Genomic DNA, 15,164 nt, shown 5'->3' with positions numbered 1-15,164 from the left:
TTATGTATGCTTACAGCTATAGACAGCATCCTCTTAGTGATGATAGTAACAAAAGCATCCAAAAGCGAAGGGGAAAGTAAAAGAAACAGATCCAACGTGGAGTCAGATTTTGCTCTTCAGTTAACTCTGCGTACAGTGGAAATATTCAGTCCCTGTTGCAGAGTTGGGGGTCTCAGGCAATTGGACAGAGGTCTGTATCACAGAGTTGGAGTCAGGTCCAGTGTGGTGGGGTTGGAGGTCCAGAAAACAGGGTTGGGAGGTGCCTGTGTGCAACAGGGATGGGGTCAGTGCACAGAGTTAGGGGTTCAAATTGAGACAAGCTGGGACCTGGGACCCTTTGCTGCAATGCTTGCACCTGGACACACATCTCCCTGAGCAACAAAATACAAAGAAACTATATGGGACTAAAAATAACTGTGTGCATGCATGCACGGTTGGGGCAAATTCTGGACCCCAAAGATACAAAAAGACAAAAAAACCCAACTGCCATTTGTGAAGAACCAGGAACAAAAACTGGGTGCTGGGAGCAAAAGCAGGGTACTGCACATGTCCCCTTGCACACAATACCACCTAAGGGGTGGACAAAACACCTAAGCCACCCCTCCACCTAACCCCTGGACACACCCCTACCTTCACCCCATATAAGGAACAAGCTTGCCCTCCCTCAGCAAGCAAGCAAGGGAACCTGTCGTTTGCTCTCCCTCCCCGCTGCTGCAGCAAGGGCCCCAATAAAGCCTTGCCTGAATTTCTTATCTGGCCTCTAGTCAACTTCCATTCATTGGGGAAAGCCAAGAACCCTGGTTGGTATCAAAATGCTGCAGAGCTAGGGGTCCACGTGTCCAATAACTGGGTTATCCAGGTTGGGCTGGGAGAGCCTCGGGATGCTGGGGGTCCCGCGAGCCATTCCTGGTTTACCGGGATGGTGGAGGAGCTCCGAGGAGGAAGGAGGGCGCCCCCTGGCGGCCCCGACGCCGCCGCCACCACGGCTCCCACAATGCTCGCGCAGCCCGGCTTCGGGCTCCAGCGGCGGCGGCTCCAAAATGGCGCAGACGATCTTCGAGGCCCTGGAGGGTGAGCGGCGGCGGGGACTGGGGAGGCGGCTGTTCCGCCTTGCGCCTCCTCCCGCCGCGAACTCGCAGCGCGGGGCCCAGGGCGCGTGGCGCCTGCGGGGCGGAGGGCGCCGGGCCGGAACAGCCAGCGGGGCGGGAGGGCCACGGATGGGAACAGCCGCGGGATCGGAGGTCGGCAGGGGTGGGGGAGCAGTGGGGCCTGAACAGAAGCGGAGTTGAGGCTCAGTGGTGGTTGTGGGGGCATCTCGGGACCGGAACAGCCGCGGGAGCCTAGGCCCGGCGGCGGCTGCGGCGGCGGGTGGTGGGGGGGGGGTAGGGTGGTGCGTTCAACCGGACAGGCACAGCGGGAGAGAGAAGGCCCTGGGAGAGAGCACCGAGAGCGGAACAGCCGTAGACGGCTGGCGCAGCGGGAGGGGAGCCTCGGACCAGAACAGCTGCCGCTGCTAGGGCCCGGGCGGCGCGCGGTTGGGGCTGGGGGGCAGTTTCCTGGAGGGAACAGCCGGGGGATAGTGTGCAAGCCAGGACGGGAACCGCGAGGCGAGCATGGCTGCACCGCGGACGCGAGGGCTGGGGAGGGCTGCATCCAGGGGGACCGTGGTGCAGCAGCGGCTGCGGGGGGAGAGGGGCTGAGTGAGGGGTCCTGACCATTAAGAACTTGTATTGAGCGCCAACTGTGTGCCTCGCGCTCTGACATAGTGTCTTCAATTCAGACCAGGAAAGGATCGGCGCCACCTGTGTGCAAGGCCAGGCCTTGGACCGAAACCAGCAAAGACGGGGTGACTACTTTGTGCACCATTATGGGGTGCAGAGTATTATAAACCCAGACCAAGAAAGGATGGGTGCCAACGGTGTAGTTGGCCGGGACGCCAAGTTACCAGACCCAAACCAGCAAACACCGCACCGACTGGTTGTCCCATGCTCTGCGAGATCCTAGGATGTGAATGGTCCTCAGGCTCTGGGAATTGTGAGCTTTGGAGACAGGCAAACACTGAGAGCCTCCATGTGCACTTGCTAGGAGTTGGAAAGGAAGCCTCAGAGAATTCAGGGCCATGGCACAGAGTTGATGCTAGGGGGATACAGACCCAAGAATGCTCTTGGAGGGATGAGATGAGTATACACATAATTAGAGTGCAAACTGAAAGTAGGCTGGACTAGTGGTATGTGGCCGAGGCTTTGAGTCCTGCAACTCCCCAGGAGGTGTCAGCTGTGTCTCTTAACATCTTGGAGGATCAGCTCTCTCACCACGCAATGTGTAATCCTCCCCACATCTGGGAAGGTTAAGTTTCAGGAATACTCGTTGGTAAGGGATGTAGAAATTATAGAATTATAGAAAAGGTAAACAGTAAAGATAACCTCAGCTGGTGTTCAGTGCTGTGATGGGTGATGGATGTGGAAGGCCAGGGTCATTGGTGGCTCCCTCTGGGAGGCCAACAGGATGGTGTGAGGCCTGCTTTCTCTCTAGGTTCATGGACTTCCGCAGTGTTTGAGTTTTCACTACAAGAATGTGTTCCTGTATTGAGTGATGAAGAAGGTAAAGGAAAAATCAGTTCCCGGGACTGTGTGATGCGTGCTGGGCTAGGAGAAGGGCAGCAGAACTGTGGGGATCCAGAGGTGACCCAGGCAGTGGGGACTGCATTTGCAAAGCCCTGGTGGGGAGAGAGGTCTAGGATTCACAGAAGTTCATGTGAGCAGCTAGAGATGAGGCTTCTGAACTTTGTCTTGGCATCAGTGTGGAACTAAGAAAGGGTTTCCAGCAGGGGAGCTGCACAAGCTAACGTATGTTTATTATAAAGTTCACCCTGGCTGCTCTGAGAACAGACAGGAGGGGTCAGAGTGGCCGAGGGGAGGTGAGACCACTGCGGCTGTCCTGCGGGGAACTGATGGTGGCCTGGGCTCTGGGGACAGCTGTGGGGATGGAGGAAAAGTGGATCTGAGAGAGATTTGGGAGACAGAGTAGGCTAGACTTGCTGAAGGACCGGAAATGAGGGTGTGAAGGGAGATAGGTTAAGGGAAGAATCCCTTAAGGTTAAGGGGTGCCCCAGGGGCTTTAGCTGGGTGGACAGTGGTGCCCTGTTCTTATTGATGAGGATTACTAGGAGAGGAACAAACTTAGGGGTGGGGAATGACACATTTGGTTTGAGTTTTACGTAGACAGTATTTTTTTCAAAGACAATTTCTTTAGAGCAGTTTTAGGTTTGCACAGTTGAGAGGAAGGTACAGAGACTTTCTGTATACCTTTGATCCTACACATTCATAACCTCCCCTTTAATCAACATAACTCATCAGAGTGGTACATTTGTTACCAAGGATGAACCTACATTGACACATCATAACCACGCGAAGTCCATAATTTATCTTAAGTTTCACTCTTGGTGGTGTACATTCTATTGGACAGTTGTATAATGACATATATCCATCATTGTAATATTATTGTACAGAGTATTTTCACTGCCCTAAAAATCCTCTGTGCTCTGCCTATTCATCCCTCCCCCCACCCCTGGCAACCACTAATCTTTTTATTGTCTCCATAGTTTTGACAGGCAGTATTTTTTATTTTATTAAAAGAAAAATAGTCATTGATTTATTTTGGCTGCACCGGGTTTTAGTTGCAGCATGCAGCATCTTAGTTGCAGCATGCATGTGGGATTTAGCTCCCCCGACCAGGGATTGAACCCGGGCCCCCCCGCATTGGGAGCGTGGAGTCCTACCCAGGCTGGACCACCAAGGAAGTCCCAATATATTTTTTAAAATAAATTTATTTAATTAATTTATTTATTTTTGGCTGTGTTGGGTCTTCATTGCTGCGTGGGCTTTTTCTCCAGTTGCGGGGAGCAGGGGCTACTCTTCGTTGCGGTGCGCAGGCTTCTCATTGCGGTGGCTTCTCTTGTGGGGCATGAGCTCTAGGCACGCGGGCTTCAGTAGTTGGGGCTCGTGGGCTCTAGAGCGCAGGCTCAGTAGTCGTGGTGCACGGGCTTAGTTGCTCCGCAGCATGTGGGATCTTCTCAGACCAGGGCTCGAACCCGTGTCCCATGCATTGGCAGACGGATTCTTAACCACTGCGCCACCAGGGAAGCCCCCAATATTTTTTTTAAATTAAACTTTTTATTTTGAAATACTTTTTTTCCTGTAGATTCACGTGCAGTTGTAGAAATAATACAGAGAGATTCCATTTATCCTTTACTTAGTTTCCCACAATGTAACATCTTGTAAAACTATCCTATAGTCTTATAACCAGTCGACATACAGAACAGTTCTATCACTATAAGATGTTACCCTTTTATGGCCCCACCCACCTCCTTCCCCTGCTCCCCATCCCTGACGTCCGCCAACCACACTAATCTGTTCTCCATTTCTAAAATATTATCATTTCAAGAATGTCATGTAGGGCTTCCCTGGTGGCACAGTGGCTGAGAGTCTGCCTGCCAATGCAGGGGACACGGGTTCGAGCCCTGGTCTGGGAAGATCCCACATTAAACGGAGCAACTAGGCCCGTGAGCCACAACTACTGCGCCTGCGCGTCTGGAGCCTGTGCTCCGCAACAAGAGAGGCCGCGACAGTGAAAGGCCCCCACTCGCCGCAACTAGAGAAAGCCCTCGCACAGAAACGAAGACCCAACGCAGCCAAAAATAAATAAATAAATTTATAAAAAAGAATGTCATGTAATTGGAATCATAAAGTATATAACCTTTGAGATTGGCTTTTTTCACTCATTGTAATCCCCTGGAGATTCGTCCAAGTTGTTGCTTGTATCAACAGGTTGCTCCTTTTTATTGCTGAGCAGCGCTCCGTGGTGTGGATGCACTGCAGTTTGTTTAACTGTTCACCCACTGAAGGACATCTGACTTGTTTCCAGTTTTTTACTATTATGAATAAAACTGCTATGAACATTCATGTACAGATTTGCACACAAATGCTGACATACAGTTTTGCATTAGATGATAGAAGATTTACTGACGCTCCTTCTGGAGGAGCATGAACCCCAGGTTTGAAACTCCAGATATTAGGGAGAACTAAATGAGGGCAAGTGAGGATTCTCAGGGAGAGTGTAAGAGGGAGAGGAGAGAGAGCCAGATGGAAGGAAGCCTTCAAAAATAGAAACATTTAGGGGATGGACAGGAGAAGAGAGTAAAGGAGGCTGGGAAAGAGCGAGCAGAGAGGTAGGGGAAGATCCAGGAAGGGTGGCGCCCTGGAGCCCGAGAAGGGAGTGTTTCAAGAAAGAATGTCTGATGCTGCCAGGTGGTCTTTGGTGATTCTGGTGGAATGATGGGGGCTTAAGCCCCACTGGAGTGGCTGAAGGAGGACTGGGAGGTAGGCAGAGGAGATGGAGGGTGTAGCCAACTCTCATCGGATGCTTGATGTTGAAGGGAGGAGAGATGAGAACATGAGTTCGAGGGAGGCCATTCTAGAGAAACCTGAGTGTGTGTAGCCCCTGCTGGGAAAGAGTTGTGGGCACAGTGTGAGATGGGCCAGCTAGCGGAGAACGGCTTCTGAAGGAGCTGGAGGAGGTGGAGAGAAGGGCTGGCCTCAGGAGGCACACAGCCTGCACTGTGACCGGGGAAAGTATGCATTCAGTTTGGCTGCAGGAGCTAATGGTTCTAGTTACCTTTCAGTTAGAAGCTGGGGCAGGTGTCCAGGTGAGAGGTTGGCTGTGAGGACAGAGAGAAGAAGGCGCCCTCTGGGTTATTGGGGAGGGAGGCAGTGTGCCTTGGTGGCCACTTAGATGTGAGGAGGGCTGTCTTCCAGCTGGTGACACAGCTGGGCAGCGTACTACTGAGAACCTCAACAGTGACAACTGGTTGGAAAACACGGACGTAGGCAGCTTCTCAAGAGTCCCCCCGACCACAGTCCAGATTACACTGTTTATTGAGGAACTGAAAAAATAAGCACACGTTGGAAAACAAGAGAAGCCCAAGTGCAAACAGATTTGTGGGATTTGTGGGGTGTGGATGGGGAAGACTTAGTAACATGATTTCCAGAGGGGTTGTTGCATTTCGGATTAGATTCAGCCATGAGTAAGAGAGAAGCCCAACCCAGCAGTGGCTTAAACAGGCTAGAAGTTTATTTCTCTCATGTGGGAGTCCAGAAAGAGGCAGTCTAGAGCTGTGACAGTGGCTGTGTTCTACAAGGTGCTCAGAGACCCAGAATCTTTCCAGTCTTTTGCCCTGTAGTGCCCTTGTCCTCATGATCTGGGATGGTGGCTAGAGTTCCCACCATCATCTTCTTGTTCTAGGAAGCAGGATGGAGGATCGGACAAAGAAGGGGGGTCACGTGCCAGGCAGCTTTTAAGAAAACTTCCCCAGAGCTCCCGTTGACCAGAACTTAGACATTCTCTAGCTGCAAGAGTGGCTGGGAGGTGTAATCTTTATTCTGGGGCCATGTTGCCAGCCAAAAATCTTGGGATCTATTGCAATAGAAGTTGGAGAGAAAGCATTTCAGTGCACAGACAGACATTTTTGCCGTGGGGGCCTTGCAATGGGTCTGGCTTGTAAGGGTGAAGTCAGGGCGGGATGCTGGGCCCACCTTCCAGAAAGGCTGCTTTTCTTTCTTCAGGAATGGACAATCAGACTGTCCTAGCTGTCCAGTCACTGTTGGATGGCCAAGGAGCAGTTTCTGATCCAACAGGCCAGAGCGTCAATGCACCCCCTGCTATCCAGCCACTGGGTGAGTATCTGCTCAGGTTCACCAGTGGGAAGGGTAAGTAGCTTCCTGTGAAAACAGGTGGGGCTGATGAGGGGGTGTGGGAGTAAACTGCCCACTGTGGTTCCCAGGTTGTCCTCTCACGTCTGAAGCCTCTCCCCTTCCTCCCAGCCTGGATCTTCAGGCTCAGACTTTTCTCTGCTTAGCTCTGAGGACAGTCTTTTTCAGTCACTTAGTGAATGTGGGGATCATGACAGAGAATGACTAGGAGCCCCGATGCTTAGCAATGCTTGTCCCTTTGACCCAAAGTCATTTCTCAGCTTCCCCTCTATGAGGCTAAGCATGAATCTCTCCAATTTACAGCCCAGGCCCTTGCGACACACAGAGGGCAACGAACTTCCTTTAGAGCCTGTGTGAGTCTAGGTGTTCATCCATTCATTCTACAAAGATTTTTGAGTACTTGGGAACCATGCTGGGGACAGAGAGACACACACCTGAGTTTGAATCCTTGTTCACATAGTTTGGCTCTGTGACCTTGGGCAAGTGAGTTAACCTCTCTGTGCCCTCAGTTTCCACATCTGTAAAATGGGGATAATAGTCCTACCTCATAGGAATCTTGTGAGGGTACTTGGGATTCGGTTTTAGCTGTCATAAATAAGAAATGCAAGTTTCTTGTAGTTTGTACAAGATTAAAGTTTATTTCTTTGTTGCGTAAGTCCTGATGACTCAGACCCCTTCTTTCATATGGCTCTGCTGCTCTCAGCATGCGGTCCAAGATGGCTGCTCCAACCTCCCACTTTCACTTCCACACTCCAGCCAACAGGAAGGGAAGAAAGAAGGAAGTAGAAGTCATACCCCTTCCTTTTAGGAGGAAGTTGTGTAGACAGTATACTTCTCTTCTCCTATTGGTCAGAATTCAGTCACATGACATGTCTAGCTGCAAAAAAGTCTGGGAAATATGGTCTTTAACTAGATGGCCGTGTTTCTCACTAAAATTTGTATTACATTTTAAGAAGGAAGAGTGAATATTGAATGACAATTAGACATTTCTGCCACAACATATCAAGAGCTTGGCACAGTGCATGACCTGTGGTGGGCCTTCAATAATGGATGGTGTTAACTGTAGCTGATCATTGATTTAGTTTCTCATGCATTCAGCAGACATCCACTGAAGGCCTCCTATGTGCCCAGAAAATATTTTAGTTATGGTGATAAATAAGAGATATTTCCTTCCCTTAGGAAATATGGTGGTGATGGGAAAAATGTGATAAGAGAGGCTTGCCCAGAGGAAGGAACTGTGAACACTGCTTGAGGAGGGCTTCCTGGAGGAAGTGACATCTGAGCTGAACCTTGCAGAATGAGTTGTTCTGAGAGAGGCAGCTTGGCAGGGAGGACAGGGGATGCAAGGGCACTGAGGAGTGTGATCATGCAGCCCATTTGGGGACTGGTGAATAAATTCAGGCAGGATAAAGATTCTGAATGTCTCAACTTTTGAAGCGAACCCACCTTACGATTTCCTGATTTCTAATTTTTTGATTCCTGGGCGAACCTGGCTGGATATTCCTTCAGGTGCCAGCATGGTTTGAAAGCTCGTAGGAAGCACAGAGTTGATGCTTGACCCTCATGCGTTGAGTCATGGAATGCCGTTACTTTGCCTTTCTCATGGTCCAGCCACGGGCCTCCCGTTTCTCTCTGTGATGCCCCCTCCTTTTTTCTTGCTTTTTTTCGTTATTTCCCTCCCTCTGCTGCTCTGTGGGCATGACCCCTAGATGATGAGGATGTCTTTCTCTGCGGGAAGTGTAAGAAGCAGTTCAACTCACTGCCGGCGTTTATGACCCACAAGCGGGAACAGTGCCAGGGGAGTGCCCCACCCCTGGCCACAGTCTCCCTGGCTACCAACAGCATCTACACACCTTCGGCAGCACCCACAGCAGTCCAGCAGGCCCCGCCTCCTGCCAATCGCCAGGTATTTATCCATTCGTTTGTTCATTTATCTAGTCAAGTCTTTTTTGAGCACCCACTGTGTGTCAGGCACTGTGTGGGCACTGGGGGTACAGGGGTGGACAAACAGACCAGGTCACTGCCTTCATGGCATTGAGTGAGATAGATAGTACCCAAACAGATGTGTAGAGATGTACTTTTCCCAGGATAAGTGCAGAGAGATAAGGGATGTCAAGACAGGGATGGGAGCTTTTGCCCTTTTGTATGTGGGGCTCTGGGACGAGCTCTGTGAAGAGGTGACATTTGTGCAGAGACCTAGGGAGGTGAGAAATAGTCATGAAGCTACTTTGGGGAAGAGTATTCCAGGGGGCCGGATCAACAAGTGCAAAGGTCCTGAGGCGGAAGCGTGCTGGCTTTATTCCAGGAACAGCAAGGAGGTGAGAGTGGCTAGAGCTGAGTGAGTGAGTGAGGAGGGTGAGAGGTGATAAGGTCAGAGAGGCAATAGGGGGATCCTGGCAAATCGTGTCGGTCTGTGGGCTTTTACTCTGCATGAGATGGGAACCATTGGAGAGTTTTGAGCAGAAGAGGGATATAGTCTGATTTACACTTTAACTAGGTCACTGTAGCTGCTGTAGGCAGTAGATTTTGATGGGAGTCAAGAGAGAAATCCAGGAGCCTGATTAGGGTGCTACTGTACAAATCCAGGCAGTGGGTAGTGGTGGCTTGACCAGGATAGTGGCAGTGGAGGTGGAGAGAAGGGGTGAGATTTTCAAAATATTTAGAAGGTGGAGCTGACAGAGCTTGTGGATGGATTGGATGTAGGGTGTGAGCTTAAGAGGAGTCAAGGATGACTAGAGTTGGAGTTGCCATTAACCGAAGTGGGGAAAACAACAAGGAGAAGGTTTGTGTGTGTGGGGGGGTGTCAGGAGTTCAGCTGCTCATGTTGAATTTGAGATACCCATTGGACCTTTAAGTGGAGGCAGTGAAGATGCAGACAGATATACAAGTCTGGAGGTCACAGGGCAGGCTGTGGGTATCTGGAGAAGCTTGCAGAGTTCTCAGTCAGGAACACAGTTCTGGAGCAAAGACACTGTGGGTGGGAGCTCAGAGGGATTAAAGACTCCTCTAGGGAGGGTGGGAGGGAGGGAGACGCAAGAGGGAAGAGATATGGGAACATATGTATATGTATAACTGATTCACTTTGTTATAAAGCAGAAACTAACACATCATTGTAAAGCAATTATACCCCAGTAAAGATGTTTTTTAAAAAAAAAAAATAGGGGGCTGGGCATGTCCCAGGATGCCAGGTCACGGGGTCAGGTTTCCCTCTGGCTTCCTCTTGTCTCCTTATTCCTCTAAAACATTATCTTCACCCATTGTATAGACATAATTCCTGCCATCAAGATAAAAGTGTTCACCTCCAGATCCATAGGACATGTACATTTTCAAGTTACCATAGACATCTTCTAACACAGAACAGTCGTTTTCTCACTCCTTGATTATGAGTTTTGTTAGTAGAAAATGTTCCTTCTCCCCCCACTCCCTTTTTTTTTTTTTTTTTTCCAGTAGGAGAGAGGGAAATTCTTCCAGTCCTGGGCAAGGAAAAAACTTAGAACACAATCCGTTGTTAATGTGCAGACACGAATCCCTCTGCCTAAGTGAGTTGGATGGACGTGAAAATGATTTCCCATTTTTTTTTTTTTTTTGTGGTACGCGGGCCTCTCACCGTTGTGGCCTCTCCCGTTGCGGAGCACAGGCTCCGGAAGCGCAGGCTCAGCGGCCATGGCTCACGGGCCCAGCCGCTCCGCGGCATGTGGGATCTTCCCGGACCGGGGCACGAACCCGTGTCCCCTGCATCGGCAGGCGGACTCTCAACCACTGCGCCACCAGGGAAGCCCTGATTTCCCATTTTTTGTCTCAGCCTAATGCATGTGACATTGTAAAAATACATGTCACTGCCTTTCCTGGCCATGACATGGGGTGTGTCCCTAAATTGCCTGGGTTGTCCTTGCTTGGTTGAGGGCAAGGACATCCTGTTTGAGCAGGGACTCTGGGTTCAGGGGCCCAGTTGCTGCTGTCCCCAGGGGTCCTCCAGACAGATGACTTAGGAAGATGCCAGGAAAGAAAGGCAACAAATAAACAAAGCAAAACACGCTTTACATCTGCTGACAGGAATAGTCACTGCATGTTTGACACCCTCTTGTAAGGTCTGCCTTTCATCCTTGCTGTTAACCTGAGAGCATATAATTATACTTTCACATACTTACTTAAGTACGCACAGGAATTACATAGTAGTATCGTTTTAGATTTTTAAAGATCACGATATATAATGTACATGTTATTGTATAATTTGATTTTCCACGCAATACCTCTTACTTGCTCTCTATAGTATTCTATCCATGACTATATTGTATTTTTTGATCTATTCTCCTACTGATGGACATCAAGGTTATTTCCAGTTTTTCACTAATAGAAACAAGGCTGTGCAGAGTACTCTTTTTCTGTGGACTCCCTGTGGACAGGTGTGAGTGTTTCTCTAGGACAGAGGCCCAGAAGGATTGTTGCTGCGTCACAGGGTATATGCCTTACATGGAGGTGTGACTTATTCTCCTCGTTTGATAGACGAGGGAATGGAGGTTGAGAGAGGTGGAGTGACTTTCCCAGGGTCACATGGCAGGGAGCAGTAGCAGAAGTGGAAATAGAATCCAGGTCTGTGGGACTCCAGAACCCAGATCTTTTGCATCATGCCATCTGCTTCCTTCCACAGTCTCAGGCGTGTTCTTTCTCTCCCTTCCTCTCCCTTCCTCTCTCTCTTTCTCTCTCTCTCACTGTCCAGATCTCCACGTACATTACCGTGCCCCCATCCCCACTGATCCAGACCCTGGTGCAGGGGAACATCTTGGTAAGCGATGACGTGCTCATGTCTGCCATGTCGGCCTTCACGTCCCTGGACCAGCCCATGCCCCAGGGCCCCCCGCCTGTGCAGGTAAGAAGGTGGCCAGTTTCTCACGGGATCTTGATTCTAGGCCTGCGTGTTGACTCCTGCAGATTCAGAATCTTGTAGAGAGAAGGGGGCTTGGCCCCAACTCTCCCTCAAGCTAAGGAGGCCTGTCAGCTTCCCCTTGGCCAGCCCTGCTGTGGGTGGGGAAGCTGCCGCATTCAGCTGGGACCCAGAACATGACTTTGGGGTTTCATAGCCACAGTCCAGTTGTTTTGACTCCTATTTTTATTCTTAACAGAAGTGTTCCATGTGCATTAGAAAAACACTAGAAGGTACACAATAGAAAAGTAAAAAAAAAAAATTTTTTTTTTTTAATTATTCTCAACTGGAAAGTAGAGAGACATGGCAACTGACTGAATTTACAATTCTTGGCTGGATCCTGTATTAGGTGGGGTGTGGGGGAAGTGGTAAAGGCCTTATTGGGATACTTGGGGAGATTAGAATTTGGAGGAATCTGAATATTTTATTTTATTTATTAAAAAAAATATTTATTTATTTGGTTGTGCTGGGTCTTTAGTTGCGGCAGGTGGGCTCCTTAGTTGAGGCTCACCAGCTCCTTAGTTGAAGCACATGGGCTCCTAAGTTGTGGCAGGAGGGCTCCTTAGTTGTGGCATGTGAACTCTTAGTTGTGGCATGCATGTGGGATCTAGTTCCCTGACCAGGGATTGAACCCAGGCATCCTGCCCTGGGAGCACAGAGTCTTAACCACTGCGCCACCAGGGAAGTCCCAGAATCTGAATATTTTAGATAATAGTATTATATCAATATTCAATTTCCCGTGTATGATCATTGAATTGTGGTTATATAGGAGAATGCCCTTGTTCTTAGGAGATGCACCTGAATACAGTTTTAAGGAATAAAGTGTCGTGATGTCTGTAACTAACTTTCAAGTGGCTTGACAAAGCACAAATATGTGTATGTGTGTGTACACACACACACACAGACATTGCAGATGTAGCAAAATGGTAGCAACTGGTGAATTAGATGAAGTATAAAGACTGTTCATTGTATTCTTTTTGCAACCTTTCTGTAGGTTTGAAACTTTACAGAATTAAAATTGGGAAATCAGGGAATTCCTTGGTGGTCCAGTAGTTAGGACTCCACGTTTCTACTGCTGAGGGCCTGGGTTCAATCCCTGGTTGGGGAACTAAAGTCCCACAAGCCAGACGGTGCTGCCAAAAAAAAAAAAAGAAAAAATTGGGAAATCAGTCAATCAGTCAATCACCCTTACTCTCTCTACCCGAAGAAAACACTGCCAAAATTTTGGTGTCTGGCTTTCCTGACCTTCGAATGCACATAGAGGGACTTCACTGGCGTTCCAGTGGATAAGACTCCACGCTCCCAACGTAGGGGGCCCAGGTTTGATTCCTGGTCAGGGAACTAGATCCCACATGCATGCTGCAACTAAGAGTTCGCACGTCGGGATTCTCTGGTGGTGCAGTGGTTAAAAATCCGCCTGCCAATGCAGGGGACGTGGGTATGAGCCCTGGTCTGGGAAGATCCCACATGCCTCGGAGCAACTAAGCCTGTGCACCACAACTCCTGAATCCCGTGCGCCCTAGAGCCAGTACTCTGCAACAAGAGAAGCCACCCCAATGAGAAGCCTGTGCACCACAATGAAGAGTGACCCCCACTCGCCGCAACTAGAGAAAGCCCGCCTGCAGCAGTGAAGACCCAATGCAGTCAAGAATAAACAAACAAACAAATAAATAAATAAAAGGGTTCGCATGCCACAGCTAAGGAGCCCATGTGCTGCAACTAAGGAGCTGGCAACCCACAACTAAGAAGCCCTCGAGCTGCAACTAAGAAACTTGCCTGCTGCAATTAAGGAGCCCACCTGCCACAACTAAGACAGTGCAACCAAATAAATATTTAAAAGAAAAGAAAAGAAAAGACTCAGATGTGTATGTTTTAAATATATTTATTTAAAAAGCTATTTCTGGGACTTCCCTGGTAGTGCAGGGGTTAAGAATCCGCCTGACAATGCAGGGGACATGGGTTCGAGCCCTGGTCCGGGAAGATCCCACATGCTGTGGAGCAACTAAGCCCGTACGCCACAGCTACTGAGCCTGCTCTCTAGAGCCTGTAAGCTACAACTACTGAGCCCATGTGCCACAACTACTGAAGCCTTTGCGCCTAGAGCCCATGCTCTGCAACAAGAGAAGCCACTGCAATGAGAAGCCCGCGCACCACAATGAAGAGTAGCCCCTGCTCACCACAACTAGAGAAAGCCTGCGCACAGCAACAAAGACCCAATGCAGCCAGAAGAAAAAAAAAAAAGCTATTTCTGGGCTTCCCTGGTGGCGCAGTGGTTAAGAATCTGCCTAGCCAATGCAGGGGACACAGGTTTGAGCCCTGGTCCGGGAAGATTCCACATGCTGTGGATCAACTAAGCCCATGCGCCACAACTGCAGAGCCTGCGCCCTAGAGCCTGTGAGCCACAACTACTGAGCCCGTGTGCCACAACTACTGAGCCCACGCACCTAGAGCCCATGCTCCACAACAAGAGAAGCCACTGCAATGAGAAGCCCGTGCACTGCAACGAAAAGTGGCCCCCACTTGCCGCAACTAGAGAAAGCCCGTGCGCAGCAACAAAAGACCCAAATGAGGCCAAAAATAAAAATTAAATTCAAAAAATACGTACATATCTATATTACGTACACACATCTATATAAATGGGTCAGGCTATATGCACTGTTCTGGAACTTGCTTTTCCTACTTTGCCTTTTGTATAACATCATTCTCTTTCTGTGCCTACAACCCTACATCAGTATTCCCAAAGTGTTCCTTAGAACAGTGGCTCCTTGGGATTTTCCAATAGAAAAAGGATCCCTGGTCAAAGCAGGCTGTGAGGGCGGCATTCTGCCTCTTCCCTTGCACTGTCCCTGGGTTCTTCCTGCAGTAAAGAAATGCTTTTGATTTTGTCACCCCCAATTTTTCTCTAGACATATATGACTATGGAACCCAAGGAAGAGCAATTAAGAGAGACACCCTTTAATGAAATATTGATCAGCACCATCACTTTTTTTTATTTTTATTTTTGTGGTATGCAGGCCTCTCACTGTTGTGGCCTCTCCCGTTGCAGAGCACAGGCTCCAGACGCGCAGGCTCAGTGGCCATGGCTCACGGGTGCAGCCGCTCTGCGGCATGTGGTATCCTCCCGGACCGGGGCACGAACCCATGTCCCCTGCATCGGCAGGCGGACTCTCAACCACTGCGCCACCAGGGAAGCCCAGCACCATCACTTTAACAACCACAAAGGGTTCTGTTCCATTCCATGTGGATGGACCATCCTCTGTTTAGCCAGGCTTCCATGGAAGGACATTTAGGTCGTTGCCATTTTTTGCTGTTATAAAAACTACTAGAATACCATCCACGTATGGTTATCTTTGCCCACCTGCTTGGTTATTTTTGTAGAAAAAATAATTATTTTTGTAGAATCAATTTCTAGAAGTCATTGGCTGTGTTTCGGGGATCCATGCCACCAGCACATTTGGTGACTCTCTAGAAAGACT

The 15,164-nt window shown here is 49.4% G+C and overlaps 1 protein-coding gene across 6 annotated transcripts in view; it reads left to right on the top strand.

Moving 5' to 3' along the window:
* The first annotated feature begins 950 nt into the window (after nucleotides 1-950).
* The window catches only part of ZNF341 (zinc finger protein 341), a 42,917-nt gene continuing 28,703 nt past the window's right edge, over nucleotides 951-15,164 (top strand). For 5 of the 6 annotated variants that reach the window (XM_060123663.1, XM_060123662.1, XM_060123661.1 and 2 more), the window contains exons 1-4: nucleotides 951-1,071; nucleotides 6,621-6,731; nucleotides 8,477-8,673; nucleotides 11,485-11,634. In XM_060123663.1, coding sequence (XP_059979646.1) covers nucleotides 1,041-1,071; nucleotides 6,621-6,731; nucleotides 8,477-8,673; nucleotides 11,485-11,634 — 489 coding nt within the window. In that variant the 5' untranslated portion in view covers nucleotides 951-1,040. Of the gene's footprint in view, nucleotides 1,072-6,620; nucleotides 6,732-8,476; nucleotides 8,674-11,484; nucleotides 11,635-15,164 lie in introns of those variants that run through there. The other variant, XM_060123664.1, reaches the window with a different exon arrangement.

The sequence above is a fragment of the Lagenorhynchus albirostris genome, chromosome 15 (genome assembly GCF_949774975.1).
Source record: "Lagenorhynchus albirostris chromosome 15, mLagAlb1.1, whole genome shotgun sequence".
Taxonomy (NCBI): Eukaryota; Metazoa; Chordata; class Mammalia; order Artiodactyla; family Delphinidae; genus Lagenorhynchus; species Lagenorhynchus albirostris.
This window is presented reverse-complemented; position numbering and strand designations above follow the sequence as displayed.